General features: G+C 37.1%; 1 protein-coding gene across 2 annotated transcripts in view; it reads left to right on the top strand.

The window, feature by feature from the left end:
- TTK (TTK protein kinase) overlaps positions 1-24,459 on the top strand; it is a 45,335-nt gene that overhangs the window by 1,704 nt on the left and 19,172 nt on the right. The window contains exons 2-12 of one of the 2 annotated variants that reach the window (XM_087944283.1): positions 8,934-9,075; positions 10,148-10,291; positions 11,127-11,346; positions 13,704-13,810; positions 16,025-16,168; positions 17,705-17,801; positions 17,890-17,971; positions 18,084-18,181; positions 19,405-19,483; positions 22,283-22,394; positions 23,712-23,890. In XM_087944283.1, coding sequence (XP_087800409.1) covers positions 10,150-10,291; positions 11,127-11,346; positions 13,704-13,810; positions 16,025-16,168; positions 17,705-17,801; positions 17,890-17,971; positions 18,084-18,181; positions 19,405-19,483; positions 22,283-22,394; positions 23,712-23,890 — 1,260 coding nt within the window. In that variant the 5' untranslated portion in view covers positions 8,934-9,075; positions 10,148-10,149. The remainder of the gene's footprint in view (positions 1-8,933; positions 9,076-10,147; positions 10,292-11,126; positions 11,347-13,703; positions 13,811-16,024; positions 16,169-17,704; positions 17,802-17,889; positions 17,972-18,083; positions 18,182-19,404; positions 19,484-22,282; positions 22,395-23,711; positions 23,891-24,459) is intronic. The other variant, XM_087944278.1, reaches the window with a different exon arrangement.

Here is a 24,459-nt window from a genome sequence, read left to right as displayed (position 1 = left end):
TACAAATGGTAGCACAGAACTGTGCAATTTGAGAGATTATTTTGAGTCTTGTCTGAGAGTAAGTACATTAAATAGAAATTGCACTCCCAACCTGGAAATTTCTTCAAGACAGGATATATGAGTCTGACTAGAATTCTTATATAGGGAACATATAAGAGCATATGGCCTGACTCCGGAAGGCGGAGCCTCCTTGCTGATAGACCTTAGATCGCATCTCTCTGCGGCTATGGCCCGTGCTCTTTCGTTGGAGAGCCCCGATCATTACGATTAGGGGCTGAAGCTGCCTTGGAGGGGTGGCGGAGTAAGGGGAAGCTGCAAGCCAAGTTGAGGGGAGCCTCATCTCTCCCCCCCCCCTGGTCTTGGTCTTTTTCCCCCTGAAGACAACTGCAGCGGTGGTTTAAAATGGCCACCCCGAAGAGGAGGACTGGATTAAGATTTGTACAGGAGGGAAGAAAGAGATGGATAACATCTGAACATGTTATGGACAACTGGGCAATACAATTAAACAAAAGTACCCCGGGCTTAAGGTAACATGGAATTTTTAAGAAAAGTGAGCGGCGAAATTATAAAGGGACAGGAAAAAAAAAAAAGAAAACATTTTTGACAGCTAAGCGGGGCTTCGAACCAGGAAAGGAAGAAGCCGGAACTAAATATTTCACTAAATTGGACTTAAATAATTTGGCAATAAACAGGCATAAAATAAAGCTGGACTTAAGATTGTCAAAAAATAATAATAAAGTTTACAAATTGGAGACGACTGTGCCGGAATATTGAGGTTCGAAAAACCCTAAATAAAAAAAATAGGGGGAAAAGGTGAAGACTTGTATAATGGAGAGTGCCACATTTGACAAAAACTTGAGCTCAAACAAAAAGGAAAACATCCTGTTTCTGAATGAACTTGTGTGGATATAATGTTAAAGAAATATTGAAACACAGTAAGAATCTTAGAAAGTGAAAGCAGAACCAGAATAAAGAAAAAAGCAAGGAAAGATTCACTGTGGGATTGATTGATGTTTTTGGTATAGACACTGGGCTGGAATAATTGAGAACTTTAGAAAATTGAAAGAAGAAAGAAGGAAAGTAAAAGTGGTTTTTTTTTTGCGGACTTTAACGATCATAAAATATAAGAGAGTAATGATATCTCTTTAGGAATTAAAAATGGAACTTAAAAATATGAGAGAATTACTACAGGAAAGAGGCGAATCACTTTGCTCTGTGTTAGAAAAATGGAAATGGCGATTGAAGAACAAGAAGAAAGAGCTTCAGAGGAGGAGGAGTCGATTCAAGGAGAAGGCATTTTAAATAGACAACACAAAGAACGCTACAAAGAAGGGAAAGAAGGAAGGTTAAAAAGTTGAGATTTAAAAAGGCAATCAAAGGGAATACCTGTGAAGTCAGGAAAGGCAGAAAGACCCAGCAGAAAAGGGGAAAGGAAGATATTAAGAAAGAGAGGGATATAAACTGGAATGAGAAAAGATGGGGAAAAGAAGGGGAGGAGAAGCAGTAAGAAACAGGTGCATGAAATAAATACGGAAATAGTAAAATGTTGAAAAGAAATTGTTTTTTCAGAGATAATGGTTGATGAATTAAAAAGGGGATTCTGCAGGGTGACAAAGGGTATATTTCAGCAAATAAAAATATTTAGAAAATAGGGTAATATAGATACTGATAACTTATTAAAAATTAAGGGGGGAAAATATGCTGCGGAATCCAAATAAAAAGATGTAATGATTATTATTGTAACTTCTTAAAATAATCGTTTATTGGGAATCAAGATGAGGGAATAAAGGTATATTTTAATCATTGAGGTGTCGCACTCAAAGCAGTAAAAGGGGGAGAACCTATACTTGCTTTTTTTTTCTTTAGTGTTAAAATTTGTATTAATCTAGAATTTATAAAAAGAATGTTTAATGGAAAGGGAATATGACAGACTAAAGAACCAACTAAATAAGTTAATGTAGACTATTAAAAGCAAGGAGAGACATTGGTATCTTTTTTATTATCATTATTATTATTAGGCAAACACATTGTTTATTTTTATAAATAAATATTTATAAATAAATTTATAAATAAATAAATATTTATAAATAAATAAATATTAAAGGATGATATTTGAAATAATTGAAATGAAACAAGATGTTTCGATTGAGATTAATGAAAGGCTAGAATTAATGTGTTTGTTTCTCTTCTTACTGAAAATTTGGAATGGAAAAGGTAATAATAGAATTAAGTATGCATATATGAATGTATAATTGCTGTCATATTTGTATGTAAAGATGATGACCCGGAAATATGTTGTCCACTAAAAAGAGATTTTTGTTTTTAATGTGAAAAACTGAATATATATATATTTTTTAAAGCATATGGCCTAGAGTTTCTGTTGAACTATCACTACATGGAAATAATGAAAGATATCTAGGAGTACCTTTAAAACATCCATGCTAAGAATGTAGTATCTAACCTGGGTAAAGAGAAGGGCTTATGAAACTTTAAAACTGGAATGGATGATAAATATGTGGTTGAAAGTGTATGATACTTTACCTTACTTAGGCTAATTTGGAATCTGTATCCCAGATTTGTTGCTTTCTAGCATTATCAAACCCTAATGTGTACAGACTTTCCATAGGGAAGTCCAGCAACTGAGTTTTATTTAAGACTTTTTAAAGCCACGATAATTTAGGCAGGAGCAGTCTCTTTTGCAGTATTAACAGCAGGCCATGTTTTTTCCTCTCCTGTCAAAATCATGGCCATCACAAAGCACTCCTTACTACTTGCTTAGCTCTTTCACATCAACCACTCATCCAGTAATCTTTTGCTGCATTCTAACAGTGCCCCAAACTGCAGGGGCACTTTAACTTCAACCAATTCCATATTCTCCACCCACTCACATTTGTGCACTTTTGGGTATCCTGCACATATTCCAGCTGTCCCCAGCTGACCTTCACTGTCTTCTTGCTGCTGGTGGTCCTGGATCCAGTCCTAGGATTCCTGAGTTTGAGATGGCAGCAGGCCATGTCTGCCAAAGACAGTTTGCCAGACCAGGCCTGGGAGAAGACAACAGGTTGGTGAACCACCCTTTGTGGGTTACGGCAGGAGAGCTGGCAGTGGCTCTTTGGGCAAAGCTGGAGGCTGTTTGGGAGGTATTGTTTAGGATGATGGCATAACTGGAGGAAACTGAAGGTTGCAGGCTTCCCAGGGACACAGCGTACACTCTGCAGCTCATGTTGGAAGCAATTCTAGAAACCCAGCCAGTTGGGTGAGTTGAAGTGAAGCTGATTGTGGCAAGGCAGAAGAAATGTGAGGTCCTCATCTAACAGAACTCTCTTGCTTGATCAATTGCAATTGGAAAAAAAATGATATTTCAAGGTCATTGTTGGAGGCTTCACTAGTAAATCCTTTTCCATTAAGAATGGCTTGCCTCTGATCTAGCTCCACTATGTATCGTGATTTATCAGAAACCAATTCTGAAGAATTTTGCTATGCTGATAATATGCAATAGCTATCCAAACCAAGGATTTTGAGGAAGCGGAATGCATTCTTACCAAGGATCTGAGAACACTAAGCCAATATTATTAGAAGTTGAGGCTATGCTCTAACCCAAATAAAACTGAAGTATGCACCTTCCAACAAAGAAAGAGTTAAACATATTTTTTTGTAGAAAGAGGATAAAACACAACTCATCCACAATAGCTTGGAAGAATTCTTGACAGATTCCTTACATTTGGAAAACACCTTGAAGTAATTGGACAAAAATTGAAAACCAGGAACAACTTGATTAGGAAACATTGCATATAGTAGCACAATCATTAGTATACTCTGTCCGTGAATATTGCTCACCTATTTTATGGTGAAGAAGTTGTCATGCCAAGAAGATTGGTGCTCACCTTAATGACACAAGAAAAATATATGGAACCCTTAAATCCACACTGCTCTTGTGGCTCCATTTTGTTTCTAACAGTTCACCTCTTGGTCTCAGGAGTCAGAAACAGACAGTTCAAGGGTGGAATAAGATAAACAGGCCAATGACTCCTAGAGATCTACTTTGCACTGAGCTTGGGTTTAGGAAACCAATTTGGAATAGTCTTACAAGATCAGGGGTATAAAACTTGATTTCATTGAGGACCAGATTAGGGTTGTGTTTGATTGCGACGGTAGGGTTGCCCAGCTTGCCATCACACATGTTGCGGGCACCTGTGGCCTGAGTGTTCTGGCAGAGAAAACAGGTTCCCGAGCTCCGGTTTTGGCTGGAATGGCCTCCTGCAACCCTCTGCCAGCAAAAAGGGAGCTTGGGAGGGCTACATTTTTGCTGGAAGAGGCACTGCGGGCTGGTCCTTCACTATTTCTAGGGCTCCCCCATGGACTGGATCTAAGAATCCTGCAGGCCAGATCTGGCCCCCCCTGGGCCTTGACTTTGGTATCTCTGATTTAGATGGCGATTTAAATGGATGACTTTTAATAGCCATAGCCAAACAGATTATGCAGATCCAACAAAACCACCTCCAGGAATACAGTTATCTGGAAGTAGCACGCAGAGACATTTCTACCAGCATGCGAGCCATCGCCCCAGATCAGGTACATAAACCAACCTCATTTATGTATTTGTTGCAGCATTCTAAATGTGTCTGCCTCCTTAGAAAGAACACTACAGTGTGTCAACAGGAAGTGTGCCAATTTAGACCCAAAAAGCATTTGCTTGTTTCCAAACTCTTGCAAGTCCATATTTGTTCAAGATGCTAGGATCAGTTAAGGCAAGGGAGTGATTTGTTTGTGAAAATAAATAAATCAGTTTAATCAGAGGAACAAACTGAGCAAAATCTTTTATTGCCAGTGGGAAAAGTTGCCTAACATTGTGGTGATGTAAATGCAAATTATGCTTCTTCTTGCCTCTACACAAGTGAGATTTGGGGCATTAGGTCTGTTTCTTAATTCTTGTGTGAGAGTGTGGGACTGCCTTGTTGAGAGCAAGATTCTAAAGTAGCAATGTTGCTTAATTTTAAAGGATTATTTAAAATACACTGAAAGATTTTGTGCCTTCACGTGCATATATTAGAAAATGAATGTGAGATTACTGTTGACATTTGCTTTCCAAATTATTTTCATTTCAACTTAGTGGTGGAGTTGTTTATAAGATTATGTTATGCTTATTGTCATTGCCCAGTATGAGTAACTGAGAGTAGTGTTTTTTTAGCCAATATGCTAAGCTTCAAGTTGCTTTAAAATTATATTAAACAAAAGAATGTATTGGCTAAATTGCAGAACTATAGATAATCAAGTATTGTTGAGTAGTTGAAAGATACCATCTAAAAATATACCCCATCTTTTCCTTTAAATATGGATTTCCCTGGCGAAAAGCCACCAAGCTGATGATAAAAGGTTGATAAATTTTGAATCTACAAAACCAAAGGTGATTGTCAAGCATCTACCCCACCATTCCAGGGGAGGCTATCGAATTACAAGGACGCTCAGTACATCGGGCTGATAGAACCATTGACTCTGGGAAGAGCAGAGGAAGGAGGCTTTGTGTTTACACAAATAACAACTGGAACACAAACGTTAAAATAATGGACACTCACTGTTCTCCTGATTTGGAGTATGTGGCAGTGAAATGCCACCCCTTTTATCTTGTGAGTTAAATATTGTAAAAACTGCAATATATATACCTCCTGATGCTAATACGACTACATCTATGAGTCACCTGTTAACTGCTATTAAAAAACAGCAACAGGCCTACCCAGATGGAGTGCTGGTGGCTGCATGTGATTTCAATCAAGCCAATTTAAAGACTGTCCTCCCTAAATTATATCAATAGGTAGACTGTCCCACTAGAGGGAAAAACACCTTGGATCAGGTATATAGTAACCTCATGCATGGATACAGGACTATGCCTTAACCCCATCTGGGACAGTTTGATCATATATCTCTGTTTTTGATTACATCATACAGATCTCTTGTCAACAGAATTAGACCATCAATTAGAGAAAGCATGGCCAGTAAGTGCATCTTAGCAACTTCAAGATTGCTTTAGGAACAATGAATGGGCACTGTTTGAGGAGGACAATATTGATACTTATACATCAACGGTACTGTTTTATATCAAAAGCTGCACTGATGCTATCACCACCAATAGACAAGTATGGGTGTTTTCTAACAACAAGCCCTGGATAAATAGAAAAGTGTCTTTTATTAAGAGCTAAAAATGCTGCTTTTCATTCTGGTGATACGCTACAGTATAGCGAGGCAAGAGCTAAATTTAAAAAGGGCATCAGGGATGCTAAAGCTACATACAGACAGGATTGAACATCATTTTGAGAGCTCAGATTCTCGTCAGATATGGCAAGGTCTGCGACAAATTACAGGGCAGAGCAACAAAAATAGTTTGTCTAGCAGTAGTGATTCTTTGGCTGACCAGCTAAATCAATTCTTCAGTCGCTTTGAGGTGGAAACAGGAACGACTATCATTCCAGCATCTACCACTGATAGTACACCACTAACATCTACCATCAATAGACAACTACTTCTACTGCAATGCGCTTTCCAGAATGTTAACACCAGAAGGCAGCTGGGCCAGATGGAATCGTGGAACAACTTGTTAGGGACTGCTCTGCAGAGTTAGCTGGAGTGTTCATGGATATTTTCAATCTATCCCTGCCACAGTGTTCTATCCCTACCTGCCTGAAGACATCCATTATAGTGCCAATAACCCAAGCAGACAGTAGTGGTATCTCTCAGTGATTTTATAGACCAGTAGCTTTAACATCTGTTGTCATGAAATGTTTTGAAAGACTGGTGTTGAACTACATTAAGGCTGGTCTTCCATCTACTTTGGACCTATGCCAATGTGCATTTAGGAGTTACAGATCAACTGATGATGCTACGTCTATAATGTCCATAATGTATTGAATCATTTAGAACAACAGGGAACATATGCAAGGCTGTTATTTGTGGATTATAGTTCTGCGTTTAACACCATTCTACCCAACAGGTTGTTTCTTAAAATGTCCAATTTGGGTATAAATCAGAGGATTTGTTTGTGGATAAAGGATTTTCTGACAAATAGGGCACAAGTCAGTAAGGATGGAATCTCACCATTCATCTACTCTGATACTAAGCACAGGAGCCCCCCAGGGTTGTGTGCTAAACCCTTCTTTTATTCTTTGTACACACGATTGCACCCCACTGTATAACACCAATGCAATTATCAAATTTGCGGATGACACAACAGTAGTGGGGCTCTTTAATAAGAACAATGAGTCTGCTTATAGAAAGGAAGTACAAGGCTGACACTGTGGTGTAAAGAAAATAATCTCACAACACAAAAAAACTGAAGAACTTATAATTGACTTCAGGAGGAAGAGAGATGTACATTTACCATTGTACATAAGTGGCGAGGATGTGAAGAGGGTTGATACTTTTAAATTTCTGGTCACATATATCTCAGAGGACCTCTCATGGACTATGAATGCTAAGATGCTTGTGTAGAAGGCACAGAAGAGGCTGTACTTCCTGAGAATGCTCAGGAAGATAAATCTATCTCGGCATCTACTTCTGTCCTACTATTGCAGCACCATTGAGAGTGTCCTGACATTTGGCATTCTTGCATGGTATGGGAGCAGCTCTGTAGTGGACAAAAAAGCTCTACAGAGAATCATTAAAACTGCACAGAATATTATTGGGTTCCAGCTACCAGCCCTGGACGACATCTTCACATCTCACTGTTTGAGGAAATTACCCAACGTTCTCAGAGACTCTTCCCACCCTGCTCACAATTTTTGTGAACTGTTGCCTTCTGGCAGAAGATACAGAACAATTAAAACTCGGACCACACATTTTGCGAACAGTTTTTATCCCAGAGCTATAATTGCACTTAATAATGAACTTAAGGACTACCATCAGTGAGCTGTTGGACAGTATGGTCTGTTATGTGGATGCTTGTGGGTTTTAAGGAGGTGGGGAACCTTGGCGGGTGGGGTGTGTTTGAGGATTGTGTGTGTGCGTGTTGGGTCTGGTCTTTGGGTGTTATGTGAATTTCGTATGTGTATATTGTGTGTATTTACACAATGACAATAAAGTATTGTTATTATTTTCTTATAATTCAATGTTACTGCTTTATTAATAAATGTTTTGGCAGCCTGGTACCATTTTCCTCATTCACTTATATTTTCTGCCCCAGTTGCTTATGAACTGTCCTCATTATGAAAGGGCCTATTAAGGAATCTTATGGATGCATAAAAGGATCCACAAGATAAAAATCCATTTTATCCAAAACTAGATAAGTTTCAGATCAAAGCAATTCATAACAAAACATTAGTGTCAACATTTCTTTTAAAATTCTTCATGCAATGATTTTTTTTGTTTTGATTTTTTTCTGTTTTTGATAAAAAAATCAATGGTTTTTCTGTTTTTTTCTGTTCCATTTTGATCAACTGGTATTTCAGTTACTATAGTTCTTAATTCTAATGACTGCACTGTGTGGAAGCAAAGACACGAATCCTCTGTTATCAGAGAATTGAATATTTGTGTGTGTTAAGAATGCAACTGTGGCTGGTTCTGCATATGAATTAATTTTTATGCAGGGGGAATCATTGTGTAAATTGTATATTCTGATAAATCTAACACAAACTGATCTTCATTATTCAATATTTTCAAGAAGGAAAAACAGTCAAGATTTTTAGAAAAAGTACCTCAGGAAAATATTGAAATGTACAGACGACTATTAAGGTGTATGCTTTATTTTCCCCCCAAGAAGAGGTAGGGAAACTACTAGCAGTGAAGAGAATTGTTTGAGTGAATGAAAAAAGTCAGAAAAGAGGTTGAACAAGAAAGAGCTACACTAATTAACTTTAGCAAATTAATGAAGGAAAACAAATCTCAATAACATTAAACAGAAGAGTCTCATTCCCAATTTACAGATAATGTCCACTATCTGATTTCAGACTCTTAAGAAGTTGGAGAAAATCAGGTTTCCCAAGTGAAAGCAAATCGCCAAACAACCTAGAAAGATGGTTAAGCAACAATGACTCAAAAACAAGTGACCGCCTTTGTCAGCTCTTCAAAGTAGACACGGTCAAGAAACAGGTAGTATTAGGAATCTTTAATACACTTTAATGAGGTTTAGATTATTGCAACAGACTCTTGAAAGCTTGTCAAAGCCCTTCCTATTTCCGTTTACAGTACAAGGTGGAGCTGTTTTCAGGTTTTTTTGCCTAGACTTTTTACTGTCCCATGAGTCAGATAACTTTTCTGTAATGGTTCAGCATTCTCCCACTTACATACCTTCACTTCCAGCAGGATCGGTGAAAAACATGTGCTCTGAGATAAATGGACTTCATTTAAGAGAATGAAAAGTTTGATGTGTCTATTAAACAGAGCCCCTCTCCCTTTCTTGAGAGCAAATGTATGCAGTTGTTAGCTACACCTCTATAAAAAGGAAAAGGGACACTAGAAACAATTTTATTTTTCAGAGCAGAATTATTTCTTTCCATTAATCTGGTTCACAGAAAAGAAGTAGAAATAAAGGAAGATTTGAATGCTTTTCCTAGCAAAACATCACTGATACATTTAGCAATAGATTTTTTTAAAAAATGACATAATTTTTATGTCACATCCTAGATTGTATACTTTTAATTTAGATGCCGAATGAGGATGGACTGGGGAGAGGCAAATGTGGCAATTTTGTGAAGTGGCTTTATATTGCTTCAACTGGTTGCTTTTGTAACGTTTCCCATCTCAGTATGGCATGACTAGATTGTTAATGTGCTCCCTTGCCAGAAAACCTGAATGTATATGCTATACGTGATTATGCCACATTCTCAGGAAAGTTGCTTGGCTGGCTTTCTGGGAACACAGAAAATATTGCATTAAAAACTAAGCTAGACAAATGCAAATTTTTCCTACTAAGTTACTTATTTTTTTAATGTACAAATTAATATGATTTAACTGAATTCTTAGTATATGTGCTAAGTAAAGCAGAATTTGATAGATCTAAATTATTCTATTTTACTGAAATGTATAGCATTACAATATTTTTGCAATTAATTATTTCTGTAAAATATTGGTTATAAAGTTATCCCGGTTTCTTTTTAACACTAAAGTTAAACAGTCAGATTTTTAGAAAGCTCTATATTTAATATGACTTTCCTTTTTCTAGAGATGCAGGAAGACGATTTGAATGAAAAAGGTGTGTTTGTCGCATCTATTATGAATAGAGTTAGAGACCTAAAAAACAAGAATAAAAATGAAGATAATATTACAGATGAACTTAACTTTACTAAAGTATCAATTGATACAACAGGTATGTAATATTTTAGCTAAATTAATGATAAACTGAATAGAAGAATTCCTTCCCCACTCCCCAAAAAATGTCTGTTTAATTTTTTTTAATAAATTATGTTCAGTCGACATGTATTACATTTCTTCTGACAGATAAAAATAAATGTAGTTTTTCTTCTATAACTATTACTTTCTATTTTCCCTCCAACACTTTTCTAAGGTAGCTATATTTTTTGTATTGATACTTGGTTTAACTTTATTCCTTGAATCTTAAAGATTTAAGTAATACTTATTTTTTAATAGCCAAATATAAGGAACATTTATTTGTCAGATAATGAGGTCATCTGCAATGGCCTATTTTGAAATATGTTGCCTACTCATTCTCTCTGTATTATTGTGCATACATGAACACACACACACACACACACACACACACACACACACACGAACAGAAAACTTCCAGTGGTCATTTGATGTTTTGCGTTTCTTTCATCTAAATATTTGTCATTTGATTACCAAACTCCTACATTTCTAGGTGTAATGCATCTTTATATTTAATAAATAATTCCATTCAAAAAGCATTATAAGGAAATATTCAATTGTCATATCTGATGCTCTTATGTAATGCATACAAGCCACCAGTCCCTCTTCACAATTGTTGCATTATAAATTAAAATAATAACCTGGATGTATAATGGGGATTGTTATATCTAATCACACACACACAGACTTCTGTTTGTAGACTTGATTACTATTTTGTGAGGAATAATTTCCTATATTAATTCTGAAGATGGATTTGTTTTTCTTAAACACAAAAAGTATAAAGTATAAAGATACTTTTTGTTTGTGTGTTTTAGATAATTCTGGAACTGTTAATCAGATTATGTTGACTGCTAATAATCCTGAAGACTGGTTGAGTTTCTTACTCAAAATGGAGAAAGCTTTTCAGACTGACACAAGCTTACTAAATAGATTGATTGGTCGTTACAGCCAAGCAGTTGCAGCACTGTCAGCAGAAAAATATAGCCAGAATGAAAATTATGCTCATATTCTGGTTAGATTTGCAGAATTGAATGCGTAAGTATTTGCAATCTGGAAAAAAAAATCAAATGGGTTCCCTTTGATAGTCTTTTATACAAAACCATGCTTATTTTAATTATGTTTTGTTGAAGTCATAAAAAACACATCTTCTACAAAAGCAAAATATTCCTGATTGTTCTAATTTTAATTTTAATTGCTTCCTTTTTGCTGCTTTTGCTTTTGCCCTTGCATTTCTGGATTAGAGGCTTTGACTCTTTGCACAGACCCCATCTAGAACATAAACTAGTCCATCCTAGATCAGGCCCACCTTAACTCAGCATTTTATTTTATACATCCAGCCTCTGAGGTAGTCTCGAGGAAGTGGAGACAATCTTATATTTCCATTGTTCATTTACAACTGGTGTTTAAAAGAATTTTTCCCTCAGACTGGAAATGATATTAAGCCATCAAACTAATAGACCTTGATAGGCTTGTCTTTCATGAATTGATCCGGTTTTCTTTTAAAGCCATCCACATACATGGCTATCATCACAGTAATTGATTTTATAACTGTTTTTTATTTATCTTTATTTGTCAAATTTATATGACTTCCCATCTTAACTCAAATTGACTCTGGGGGGGCGAACAATAAAATCGATAATTAATATACTTCTGTGCTGTAAAATCCATCTTCCACAAACTATCTAATAAAGAAACACATCAATGTATTATATACATTCTTACAAAAAGCCAAGCAATTTCCCTATGAGCAAATCACTGATGGTCTTTAATCAGTTTATCAACCTTCCTGATATGAAACTTGTCAGTTGCTGTCACCACCCTTCACTTTGTATGTGATTACACCACTCTTCTTGGTTCACCATCTTCACATTGTTTGGGGCCAACAACCTAGAATACTCACAAAAATTCAATCTATTACTTAAAGCACAGGAATGGGTACTTACTGCAGGCTTCTACTTCCAAACAATAGCAATACAAGTCTCTTGCTTCCCATCAGATGAAGTGATAGACCAATGCTGAAGAACATGCCACACCAGTACTGCCATCTGTGGACAATTTGTAACATTGGAGGCATTTGTCATTCAACCTTTGCATGTGTAAAGTTATACTTTACATTTATATAATTATACTGCCCTAATTTCTATTATTTAATCTTTGCATACCTTGACTGCATTTGCTTTTTGACTGATCATTCACCCTGTTCAAAATGATCCTTCTGGAGCTCTTCAGAATCACATTACTTTTCACCATCCCAAAGAGATGGTATCATTTGCATACTTGGCCAATTCACTGTTTACCTTTAATTCACGATCATTAAAAGCAGTTTAAAAACAAAAATATGTTCTTAAGTGACTCCATTTAATCACTCTCATTAATATTTTTGACAGTTTATTTGTATTTTTGTGTTATGTACTGTATATATAAATTCTTAGAAGATCTTCTATCCCGTAATCACCAATTCAAAAGCTTTTGAAAATTCAAGTAAGCAAAGCTGATAGGGTGATTCCCCAATGTTACATTTATTGAGGCTCTCAGAAAGTCTCTATGTTTTGCTTCCTCTGGGGAGGCATGAGTTACAAAATTCCATATCCTTCACTCCTTTCTCATTTAATTGCTCAAAGTGTGATTTCATGGAGGAAGACTATTCAACAGGGCTCTTTTGAAAAGGAAAAAAACCTACTTCCTGGCCTTCCCTTCCTTCCCTTCATGGAAGTAGAGAAGACTTAGTAGGTAGCAGGAAGCAGGCATTCAGTAAGTTGATTGTGATTAGAAGAGGTAGTCTTGACAATACCTAATGTCAAATTTTAAAGACCTGACATTAGCAATTCTCATTACTCATTTTGTTGTTTTTGCTACCTGTTTCTCAGTTCATTCCACATTTTCAGTTCCTTTTGTTTTCCTCATTAGGATAGAGTATCCATTTTGTGGCAGCTTCCTGAACACTACTAGAAATCCATGGTAGCTCATGCTTGGATTTAGTTGATCATGTGTAATTGTTATGGAATATATTCTAGTTGAGCCTCAGTTGCTATTTTAAATAGCTTTGCTGGCTTTGACTAAGCAGAACTGGATATAATACTTCTGTTAGAGACCACTGTGCTAGGGATATAGGAAAGAATGAAAAGTGAAAAAATTCCAGATAAAAAGTAATAGTGAAATGGTTCTGTACTGTTTCCAAGAAACCCAGATGGATGTGTCTGATAAGACCCCCAAAGTTGAGTTTGACCTGAAGAATATACCTTTACAGTAGGGAGAATATACTGTAGTTTTGTGTAAATGTTATAGCTTTTACTACTCTGTAAGGGTTTTATTTATTTTTTAAAACCATATGTAATATTTTTCTCTCTCTGAATTAATCAGTGTTGTATTGGTTTTGTTTTTTTAATTTGCAGTATTGAAGAACCAGAAGATGCACGTGATCAATTCCATCTTGCTAGGCTGAACTGCAAGAAAATTGCTTTTGTTCATGTAGCTTTTGCACAATTTGAACTCTCACAAGGTTTGTAGGAACAGGTTTAAAGTTAAATGTAGATTTGCTGCTATTTAACTATCATAGCCATGTAGAGCGATTCAACTGTGCAGTTACACTCAATGTTTTTTCTTCTAAAGACAGAGTTATTTGGTTAGATAGGAGAACACATTGATAATAGAACTATTAAATGGTTCTTTTCTTTTTAAAGGTAGTTTCCAACAAATTTTATACCAAAGCAGACAAAATTAAAATAGACCATTCCTTTACTATAACTTGAGCATCATATTGTCCTGTCCTCACTCTATATTTTTTCACTTCACTACTTCTCCAATGCAATGAGAATTCAATTGATCAGAAGGAAAAAAATTTAATTGCAATATAAGGATATTTTTGCTGTGCAGTGCTTGGGCAAATGTAAATTGAAATAGGGAAATAAACTAAGATGAAAGTGATTATTTATTAAATAAATCTAAAATATTTAAATATTTTAAATATTTCTATAAAATATATAAAATATTAAATAATGTATTTAATCTTCTTTAAATTGAATTTATTTCATTACAGGATGTATATCCCATCTTTATTTTAGATAATACAAAATGGTATACATAATCTTCCCATTTCCTATTTTCTCCACCAGAGCAACCTAATTAGGAAAGTTGGACTAAGAGAATAACTGGCCCAAAATGACTCCACTGACTTTCATGCATAAGGGAGGACTAGAACTCAAGCCTTCAAATTTCTGTCTCAGCCCTTAACCACCTGCCAAACTGGTGCTCATATTTAAATAATTTAATATTAAACTTTCAAGACAGCTACATTAAATTTTTAGAAAAAATTAACATTTACATTTTAGATCTTAAATAAAGGAAATACAGGTAATCTTCACTTAATTATCTTAGATGGGAGGGACCAGCAATTCTGTGGCTAAGTGATGCGGTCATTATGCAAAACGTCATGTTGACCACTCTGTTTAGCGACAGCACTTCTGGCAATCCCAGTTGCTGTTGTTGAGTGACTGTCACGTGGTAGTTAGGTGAGGACCCACCTGGATCCAATATATTCTTGGAAGAAGGTAAGGGGCTGCCTCCACTTTATCTTCTCTCATCCACTTATCCCTTTCTGCTGATTCCCCCTGCTGCTCAACCCTGCCTACAGCGCCCACCATATTGCATGCTACCCCTGTCCTGTTCGACTTCTTCTATGCTTCATTCTTTTGTGCCTGTGCAGGGGAGATTTTCTCTTGGATGCTGACCTTATCCTCCATTCGTGAAAGAAATCCCTAGCCAAAGTGCAAGAGAAATCCCAGCAGGTGCGCAAGAGGAAGGCCCTAGCTGCACTGGCACAAAAAGAGCGCCCCGAATCTGTACAATGGTGGAAAGCAGTGAGGTGGCATGGTGGCGGCAGGCAAGGCCAGACTGGGGGATTAACCAAAGGCAGCAAGTAGATGGGCAGCCAAAAGGGGATTGTAAATGCAGCTAGTCTAGTCCAGAATTTTGGTCCCAGGGGTGCTACAATGACTGGAACTTAAAGGACCAATCATAAGTCCCTTCATTAACACTATTGTTGCTTAGAAAGATAGCTGAACAAATGAACATTAAGCAAGGACCATGTTTACTTATCTCAATCTATAATAAATATCAAATCAGATTGATGTTTACATCTTATATTGCTTTTCCTTAGCTTGATAATGTCAAATTTTAAATAGAGAAAATGGACCATTTTCTCTATTTGACCATTGATTCATTTTAAATATCTCTGTGACATTGAAAACTCTCAAGTAAATTTAATTTATTTGCCTAATTATGGATTATTTCTTTTGATAAAAGCTATTATATTAATTCTGTATACAAATGTATCTATGATACTTTACTTTTGAAATTAATGTTTCATAAGAAACAAAAAGAAAAGCTAGATGTGCTGCCAAAGAAAAATAATTCGGCAGAACACTTTGAGAAATAATCCTTTTGAAAATAATTGAAACAAATAGTAGTTCTTTGTTAAATACTTCGTACTTGGGAGCTAGACAGGAAGATTTCTAGGAAATTCGGTTGCTTTAGGTTAGATTGGGACATCAAAGGACACCTTGGAAGATGATTTGGTGCTGATGCCAAGAAAATTGCATTGGGATGTTCACATAATTGCACAATAGGAACTCAACTCAGGACATGTTTTTCTTATTTATTTTCAAAAATATGTGATTTTTCTTGTAAAAATTAAAGGACTGTTATCTTTTACTAGGAAATATCAAGAAAGCAAAGCAGCTGCTTGAAAAAGGTATAGAATCAAGAGCAGTTCCAGCAGAAATGTTAGAAATTGCTCTACGAAACTTAAACTTACAAAAAACACAACTACTTTCTGTGGAAGAAAAAGAAAATTTGTCAGGTGAGCCATAAACTGTTGATCTTTTGCATTTTAATTAAAAGGACTATAACTTGGGTAAGTTACCTCACTCTGTTCTAAGCTAATCCTGTAGACTTTAGACTTTTCATATAAGCTTAAAGTTTGAAGTTCACTTCACTGGGAAATTAAACACTTAATATATACTATAGCTATTTAGAAAATAATTGTTTTATTTTTGAAAAAAATGGCTCACAATTTTAATTTATTCATTCAAATATATCAATCATAATTCCAGCTTTCATTTTAAGGCCTATAATGCTTGTGACTTGGTTAACTCTAATTAAACCGGATGTTTAATATTCAGAAACCTAACAATTATAGATAGGGGGAATTTTACTTAAGAGAAATCTATACAAGTGGTCCTTGGTTTATGTCTGTACGTTCAGTGAAGTTAGGACAGCAGTGGAAAAAATAGACATAGAACCAATCAAAGTTTTGGCTATTGCAGCATCCCTATGGTCACATGATCACAAACCGGATGTTCTGGTGCCTGGCTCGTAATTAGTATATCACAGCCAGCCACATCACATCGCTAATTGTGACTTTCCCTGCTGGCTTCCCACAAAGTCAATCGGAATGTTGGCAGAGAAAGTTGCAAGTCACTTCAGTAAATTGTTCCTGGTATTTTTTTCTCTCCTGAGGAGTCCACCACTGAGTATGAGATCCCAGATATCTATATGAATACCAATTGTATCTTTCAACTTTGGGGCTGGCCAAGTGAGGCTGTCGAGTTATATTCCAATGCCTGGAGGTACCATTTAAGTTTGAGGTACCATTTGGGGATCTCACTGGACACTCAGCTCCTGCTTGATGAGTAGGTAGCAACTGTAGCCAAGAAGACCTTTGCAGCTTCATGTAGTATGTCAATTGTGCTTTCTTCTATCAGTTAGCCTTCTATCAGTTATTCATGTCTTAGACATCTCAAGGGCTGTAGGGCTGCCCTTGAAGACCATCCAGACTCTTCAACTTTAAATTCCTTTTACCATTTTATAAAATGTCCAGAGTTACTGGGAGTTGGGTTGGGCATATATTTAATAAATGAATAGATAAATATGTTTATTTTTCCTTATTTTCTGTACTCTTCTGCATCATTTTTAAAATTATTTTAAAAAGGGGAAAGAGTAAGAAAGAAGTATGGAAGCATTGAAAGCCTGCTCCCAAGCACTGGATATTTTTATTTGGCTAGATGTCAGCATTTTGCCCTTTGAATCTCATCACTGCATAGCTCTAATGGGCAATATGAATTTTAGAAGAATGAGGATAATGTCGATTGATTTAGAGTGATCTAAGTGTATGATTAGTTATGACATTAATTCAAATCCTAAAATGTTATCCAACATGCCTTACTTGCTAGAAAAAGATGAGTAAACTTCTTAAAGTTCTTCACAGTGCTATGATAAAATATTAAACATGTATACTGAAATATTGTGAATTCTATTGTAATGTTTAAATGTACAGTATTTAGCAGAGATTGGCTAAAATATTTTAATTTTGTATCAATAAATTGCATATTTACAGGACCAAACTTCCACAATATAACTGGAAATTTGCAGAATAAGAAAAAAAATACTGATTTTAATGAGATCACTACCAGTATGTCCAATTTTTTCCCAGGGTAAGTGGATTAAAATATTACACAATATTATTTTTGTTCTTGCTTCAGTTACCTTGATACAACTGCATGTCTCATATTTTCATTTTAGAGAGAAAAATGATCCCTCAAGAGAAACTGAATTAGTTTTTGGTGGACTCAAACCATTAACACAATTAAATAAGTCTAATCAGGTAGAAAGCTTTTTGTTTCTATAAATATTCCGCAAATACAACATATGCTTCTGTTATATTTATTTATTTATTTGTTTCCATCTGATTAGTTCCATTGTATTTTATTATTTAGAAATGTATGTTTGGGAGAGTTCCTCTTCAATTAACAAATGAAAGTGAGAGTAATGCAAATGAATCACTGAAGGTGGAAATTCCTACTGTTGCAAAGAGGTATGGAACAATTAAACTGGCTATAGAGAAGGCTTTTGGGATTTTGACAGGAAAGAGTATCCTGTGTATACCTTGAAGTTGAAACGACAGCCTTCAGTATGTTGGCTTGGAAGGTAGTCTCCAGACTAGAATTCCTACGTTGTACAGAATAGCATGAACAAGCTAGGTTGCATTTGTGGCATGCTAGCCCGAAAATGAGAAAACGAAGGCCAGTAATTTAATCTACACCCTTCTTTTACTAACTGTTACTTGAAAAGTCCGGATTGACCGAATAAATGATGGGCAGCAGAAGCCAAATATCTGTGGACCTCTCTGGTGATGACCAGGCCACATGGAAGATTTGGCCTTGAACTGAAGGGTAAAGAGAATGAATTAATAAAGGAATGAAAGAAAAAACAGCCAGTCACTTTCTCTTAGCCCAATTCATCTTATGGGGAAAATGAGGAAGAAGGAGTATTGTGGTATGTTCACCACCTTGAGTTGTAGATGAAACAAGGCGGAATAAAAAAATAAATAAATAATAGATGTTTAGATATCTGCAAAGTTAGTTACATATGTGTTTGTGGAAGAGGAAGAATGTAATAGATTTATTTTTAATTTCTTTTCCTCTCATGCTTTCTAATTTTTTGGCTTATTATTCCTTACTCCTTTTTTGTGGCTTGTATAACATTACTTATCCTGAAAGGGAATTGTATGATAGATGTGCATGTAAGGAGCAATTTAGTTTTCTTTGGGATAATGTATCGGGTTAAATGCTTGTGGTGAGTAAGATAAAATAACAAAACAATTAGGTCTGTTTTTCCTGTTTCTTTCCCACTTGTAGTAGACAGGGAAGGAGCAGGTAACTTTCCAGACCTCTGAATAGCTTTTAAAAATGTGCTTAGATGTAAGTACAATTCTGGGACACAAGCTGGTCATTCCTATTATACAGTAATGTTTCAAACTCATTTGCTTCTAAAAGACAATTTCGAATTTGCATTGTGAAAGGGCAGAAAGGACTGTGAAGACAAACCCAAGGCCACAGGGTTTGGAAAATTTCTATTGAAGTCTATTTATTTTAAAGTGTTTGAGTTTATTTAACAAGAAAAGGTGCCAAATTGAGACAGTTTAAATATCTTGTTTCTTAAATAGTTATATTAGATTGTTCTTCTTGCTAATTTTTGAGTGTTGTTGCTTCTATGTCTGGAATCTTGTAACTAAATTTTAATATTGTGGAAAACTAGGCAAACATCTGGAACCAATCTGATCCAACCTGAATCAAAACCTAACCAAAGTGGTCCTTATCTGCCCAGAGACTTGAAGGTAATAGAATACTCTGTTTCATGTCTGTTGTTGTCGTTTATAAATTGTAGGAGGAGGAATAAGAGAAATGGAGTTTGATTTTGTAAATTGTGGGGAACTGCATCTAGAAGTTACTGACACAAATAAGAGACTGGGGGGGGGGGGGGAATATCAGAGTTCTAATCCCGGAGGGAAAATCTGCTTCTTGATGTCCTTTCTCCATCCAGGAACACGGGGAAAGGGTTTCCTGCTGCTATCTCCCACACAGAGAATTTTTTTTTCTGTGTAGCACCAATTGGGACATTTGATACAGCAGAGAAAATAGCAGAGCTGTGCTTGGCAATGCTCCAAATAAAATGTCTAGCAAATATGGGCCTTGATAATATCAATCGCCTCTTCTCTTTACCAAAGAAAATAGAATGGTAATTGAAGGAAAGTCTCCCTTGCAGATGTTCTAGCTCCATGATGGCAAACCTATGGCGCGCGTGCCAGAAAGAGCCCTCTCTGGGCAGGCGAGCCATCGCCCCAGTTCAGCTCTATCGTGCATATGTGCACATGCCTCCTGCTGACCAGCTGTTCTTCGGGTCTCTGCCGCGCATGTGCGTGGGGCATGGGGTGCGTGGGGGTGGGATGCACATGTGGGGGTCACACACACACGTGCAGGGGGCGGGGTGCACGCACGGGGTCACGCGTGCATGCACAGGAGTGGGGCGCATGCATACATGTGTGGGGCTAGCGGCAGGGCCATTCGGGGCAGGGCACGGGGGCCACAAGTGCTTAGGGATGGGCTTGGGCAGGTGCGAAGGGAGCCTCCTGTTTGCTAGAGTGCTTGTCGTGCTTCCTGCAATGGCTTGTTCCACCCTTGGCTGAGGGCAGGCCAGTCAGCCCACAGCTGGAGATCTCCATTCTGTGTACAGTATATATAGACCATTTATTTTTCTCCATTCTGTCGCGTTTGATTCTTGGAGTCTGCCTGGACAAGTCTCTGCAATTTTCTTGGCAAGGTTTGCCATTGCCTCCTTACTAGGGGTGAGAGAAAGTGACTGCCCCAGGGTCACCCAGCTGGCTTTGTGCCTAAAGCAAGACTAGAACTTACCTTCTCCTGATTTCTAGCCTGATGCCTTAACAACTGCACTAAACTGGCTCTCATAGGAAAAAAAAAAAAGGGGGGATTTGGTAACAGAGCTATACTGACTCTATAGAGTGGGAGGAACTTTCCTAAGCAGATTTTGGGATGATATTCAAATGAAGAAGATAATCCTGTTATATAAACAGGTCCTGTTGTAAGATGACTCGGCCTTCCATCCTTCCGAGGTTGGTAAAATGAGAACCCAGATTGTTGTGGGCAATACGCTGATTCTGTAAACCACTTAGAGAAGGCTGTAAAGCACTGAAACAGTATATAAGTCAAAAATTGCTCACTATTAGGAAATAGGGTACTGAATCTTCCTAGCCTGATGAGTTGCAGGTAATCCTCGACTTATAACCCACATGAGAGCCCAAAATTTCAATTGCTAAGCAAGACAGTTGTTAAGTGAGTTGTGCCCCATTTTACAACTTTTTTTTTGCCATGATTGTTAAGCCAGTCACTGCAGTTGTTAAACCGGCCATGCAATTGTTAAAGTGAATCATTTGGTCATTAAGCGAATCTGGCTTTCCTCATTGAGTTTGCTTTTTGGGAAGCTAGCTGGGATCACATGACCTCAGAACAGTGCAACTGTGGTAAATACATGCAGCATTCAAGCAACCCGAGTTTTGATCATGTGACCATGGGGATTCTGCAATGGTTATCATGGTGAAAAAAACGGTCATAAGTCTTTTTTTTTTTTTTTCAAAGCTGATATAACTTTCAACAATCTCTAAATAAAGGGTTGTAAGTTGAGCACTACCTGTATTTGTAGCTTTGAATTTAAGTTGTTTTTCCCTGTTTTTAACACATGGTCACTGAAACAATTCAGTGATACCTTGCAAAATAAAATTAAAGTAAAGCAGTTGATGTGGACAAATGTGGGTGAACTGTACCTTCTTCCCTCCCTCTTTCCCCCTGAATGCAATCCAAAAGCAAATGTTAGACATTCAGCCTTAACAACACGGCAGTTGATAAAATAAGAACATCTGAATCGAACCCTCAAGTGATACATTGTGACGGTAAACGGAATATTTATGACAGGCTTGAAATTTCTACTCATTAGATTTAGATGACACTGGATTCTCATGCTGTAAAGTTTTTCAGGAGAGATTTTGCCGGTAACCTCTGTGTCTCATTCTGCATTGTTCAGTAAAGCCTTTAAAATCGGTAGGCCAGTAGTAACTTGCACAGAGGGGGAGATTGGGAAACTGTTTTCTGTGCCATATATTTTCTTTGAAGGGTACACCTGCTTAACATGGTTCAGACTCAGGGGTGGGATTCTATTGGTTTAGACAGTTTCGGGTGAACCCCTTGCTCCAACGATCAGCTGGCAGCGAACCGGTTCGCTGCGACGAGCATGTGGGCCCGCCCGCCCCTGCTCTTTCCTGTGTTTTACTCCCTTTATTTAGAGCACAGCTGATTTGCACGGCAGAGCAGTTTGCCGTTTTATTCACAGGGACTGCTCTTGAAGGTAAGTATTAGAGCTTTTCTAAACGTGGAGTGTGTGCGCAGAGAGAGCGTGCATTTGACCGAACTGGTTGTTACACCAGTGGAATCCCACCCCTGTTCAGACCCCCTTGATATGCTGCACATTTTCATCTGTGGATTTTGGACCAAGTGGAAATGGGGAAAGGAGTGAGTGGTCATGTAGCCATTAACTGGAGCCTTATTTTTCTTCCTCCTTTATTTAGCCTTTGCCAATTAGAAATCTTATACACTCCGACGAAGAGAATTCAGAAGTTGCTATGAATTCAACTCTTACGTTAAAGGAGAAAAATGATCCCGTTTATGTTAAAAAAAGAGGTTTGTTTTAATGGATGTGGAATTATGATAACTTAGTAATTTTTATAATTTATTAGCACTGTTCAGTCTCTGGGTTCAAAAGGAACAAGGTGGGATTTGAATGCATCTGTGGAGCATAGCCTGAGTAAAGATGCATCTGCTTTAAGGAGTTCGAAAGGTGCTTCTTAACTGTCTCCATATGCTCCAAAGTAACTCTTTCCCTTTGAATACAAGGAACTGCAAAGGCTTATGATTTATACCTTGAATATTGGGTGTCAAACTTGATTTTGTATTGAAAATTTAATTCTGAAAAGGAAGCAATATCCTTTGCTTGTTTAAAATATGTTTTCTGTGGGCAATTAAGTTGGCATGCATAGATTTCTATACTCAAATAGAACATAGAAATAGACAGCACGATCTTCTTTATGAATTATAGAAAGAGGAAAAAGAGGAAACTACTGGTTGAGTCAAATCAAAATATAGTAACATAGATTCTTACTGATTTCGCCAGAAACTACAGGTAGCCCTTGACTGACAGCCATAATTGGTAAGGAGGGCAGGCAGTTCCCCTCTGTGCACGGAAGGGAACCCTTGCAACAGGCTGCAGAAATGAAACTGAGATCTTCAAGATCCTCTCCTTTCCGTCCACAGAAGGGAATTCCTCTGCTGGGCTGGAGAAATGAAGCAGGGATTGTAAAAAACCTAGCTTCACTTCTGCAGCCTGATGAAGGATTTCTGCCCCTCTGTGCACGGAGAGGAGGGGAAAGGGGAGAATCATTCGGCAAGGTGGCAGTAGCTTGCAACCTTCCCTGCCAACTTCTCCATTGATTTTCTGGGGAAGCCAACAGAGAAGATTGCAAATCATGATCCCATGATTGTGGGGCACTTAGCAACCGGTTGTAGGTGTAAACAGGTTGCCAAGCACCCTGATCACGATTAGGTGACCATCGGGGTGGTGGTGCAATATTTTATGACAGCTGGAAGTGTAAAGAGACTGTAAAGCACTCTTTCTGAGCTACCGTAACTTCAAATGGTCATTAACTAAGTTGTACATTGAGGATGACCTGTACCTGGATTGTTCTGTTTAAATATTCTGAACTGGCTATGTTCTGCTGAAGCAAAATTCGAAGGAATTCATGCATTCCATTTTGCTTTTCAAATCTTTTTAGGTGTTTCAGCCATAGGAAACAATGGAAATTGACAAATAGATTACTTTTAAAAACATTTTATTTTCTACATGATTTGTCCTTTTCTTGACTGGCCGTTTTTATTTAGATATCCAACTGGAATATCATTTAATAACTAGATTCATTTTAATAACTAGATTATTTGTTTCAGAGACTGAAATACTGCAGGAGGAACCAAGAATAATAGAATCCTCCTGTCTGGAAGGACAACAGCAGCCCCTTCTTTCTCTTGCAAGTTACCAAAAGGAGCAGGAGCAGTTCAAATTAAATTGTCTTGCATCTAAAAATAAATGGCCCCACTTTGAAACACAGTATAAAAGAAACTCAGAGGTAAATCTGCTAATACAAATTATTAATTTAGTCAGTGTAAAAATTGATCCTGAGCTACCCGGCTTTTGAGATTGTGCATTTGCTGCAATTTGTAATCTAATGAAGTTTTGTGTCTTTTTAATTTGACCCCATCTTTTTTGCCGTCCAGGAAAAAACCTCATTACTCTAAAGTGAGAGTAGGCAGTCTAGTGCCTGGGATTATTTTAGTATGATCCCTGATACCTCATTTAGACTCCTTGTTCCACTTGATTTTTATCCTGACTTTATGTTAATTTTTTTTTAAAATTATTTTGAGCCACCCAGAATCATTGTGAGTCAACCAGCATACACATTTGATAAATTATTACTGTTATTAAAAAGTATCAAGAAAAGTAAAGAGGAATCTGGAAAATACCAGCTGTTAGTGTCACATTTATACATAGGCATACTCAAGTAGGCACTAAGATGACAGAGAGCATCTGGGAGAAAAATTACACCCCACCTTCTGATAAATGGCTGTTTTGTGATTGATCATGGTAACCATAGCAGCAACACATTTTGTGAAGGTGTTCATCATGTGTCAACATTCC

The sequence above is a fragment of the Notechis scutatus genome, chromosome 1, assembly GCF_049901735.1.
Source record: "Notechis scutatus isolate UNSWTSFEM ecotype Mainland chromosome 1, rNotScu1.2, whole genome shotgun sequence".
NCBI lineage: Eukaryota > Metazoa > Chordata > Lepidosauria > Squamata > Elapidae > Notechis > Notechis scutatus.
The sequence above is the reverse complement of the archived record's forward strand: the minus strand, read 5'-3'. Positions and strand labels throughout refer to the sequence as shown.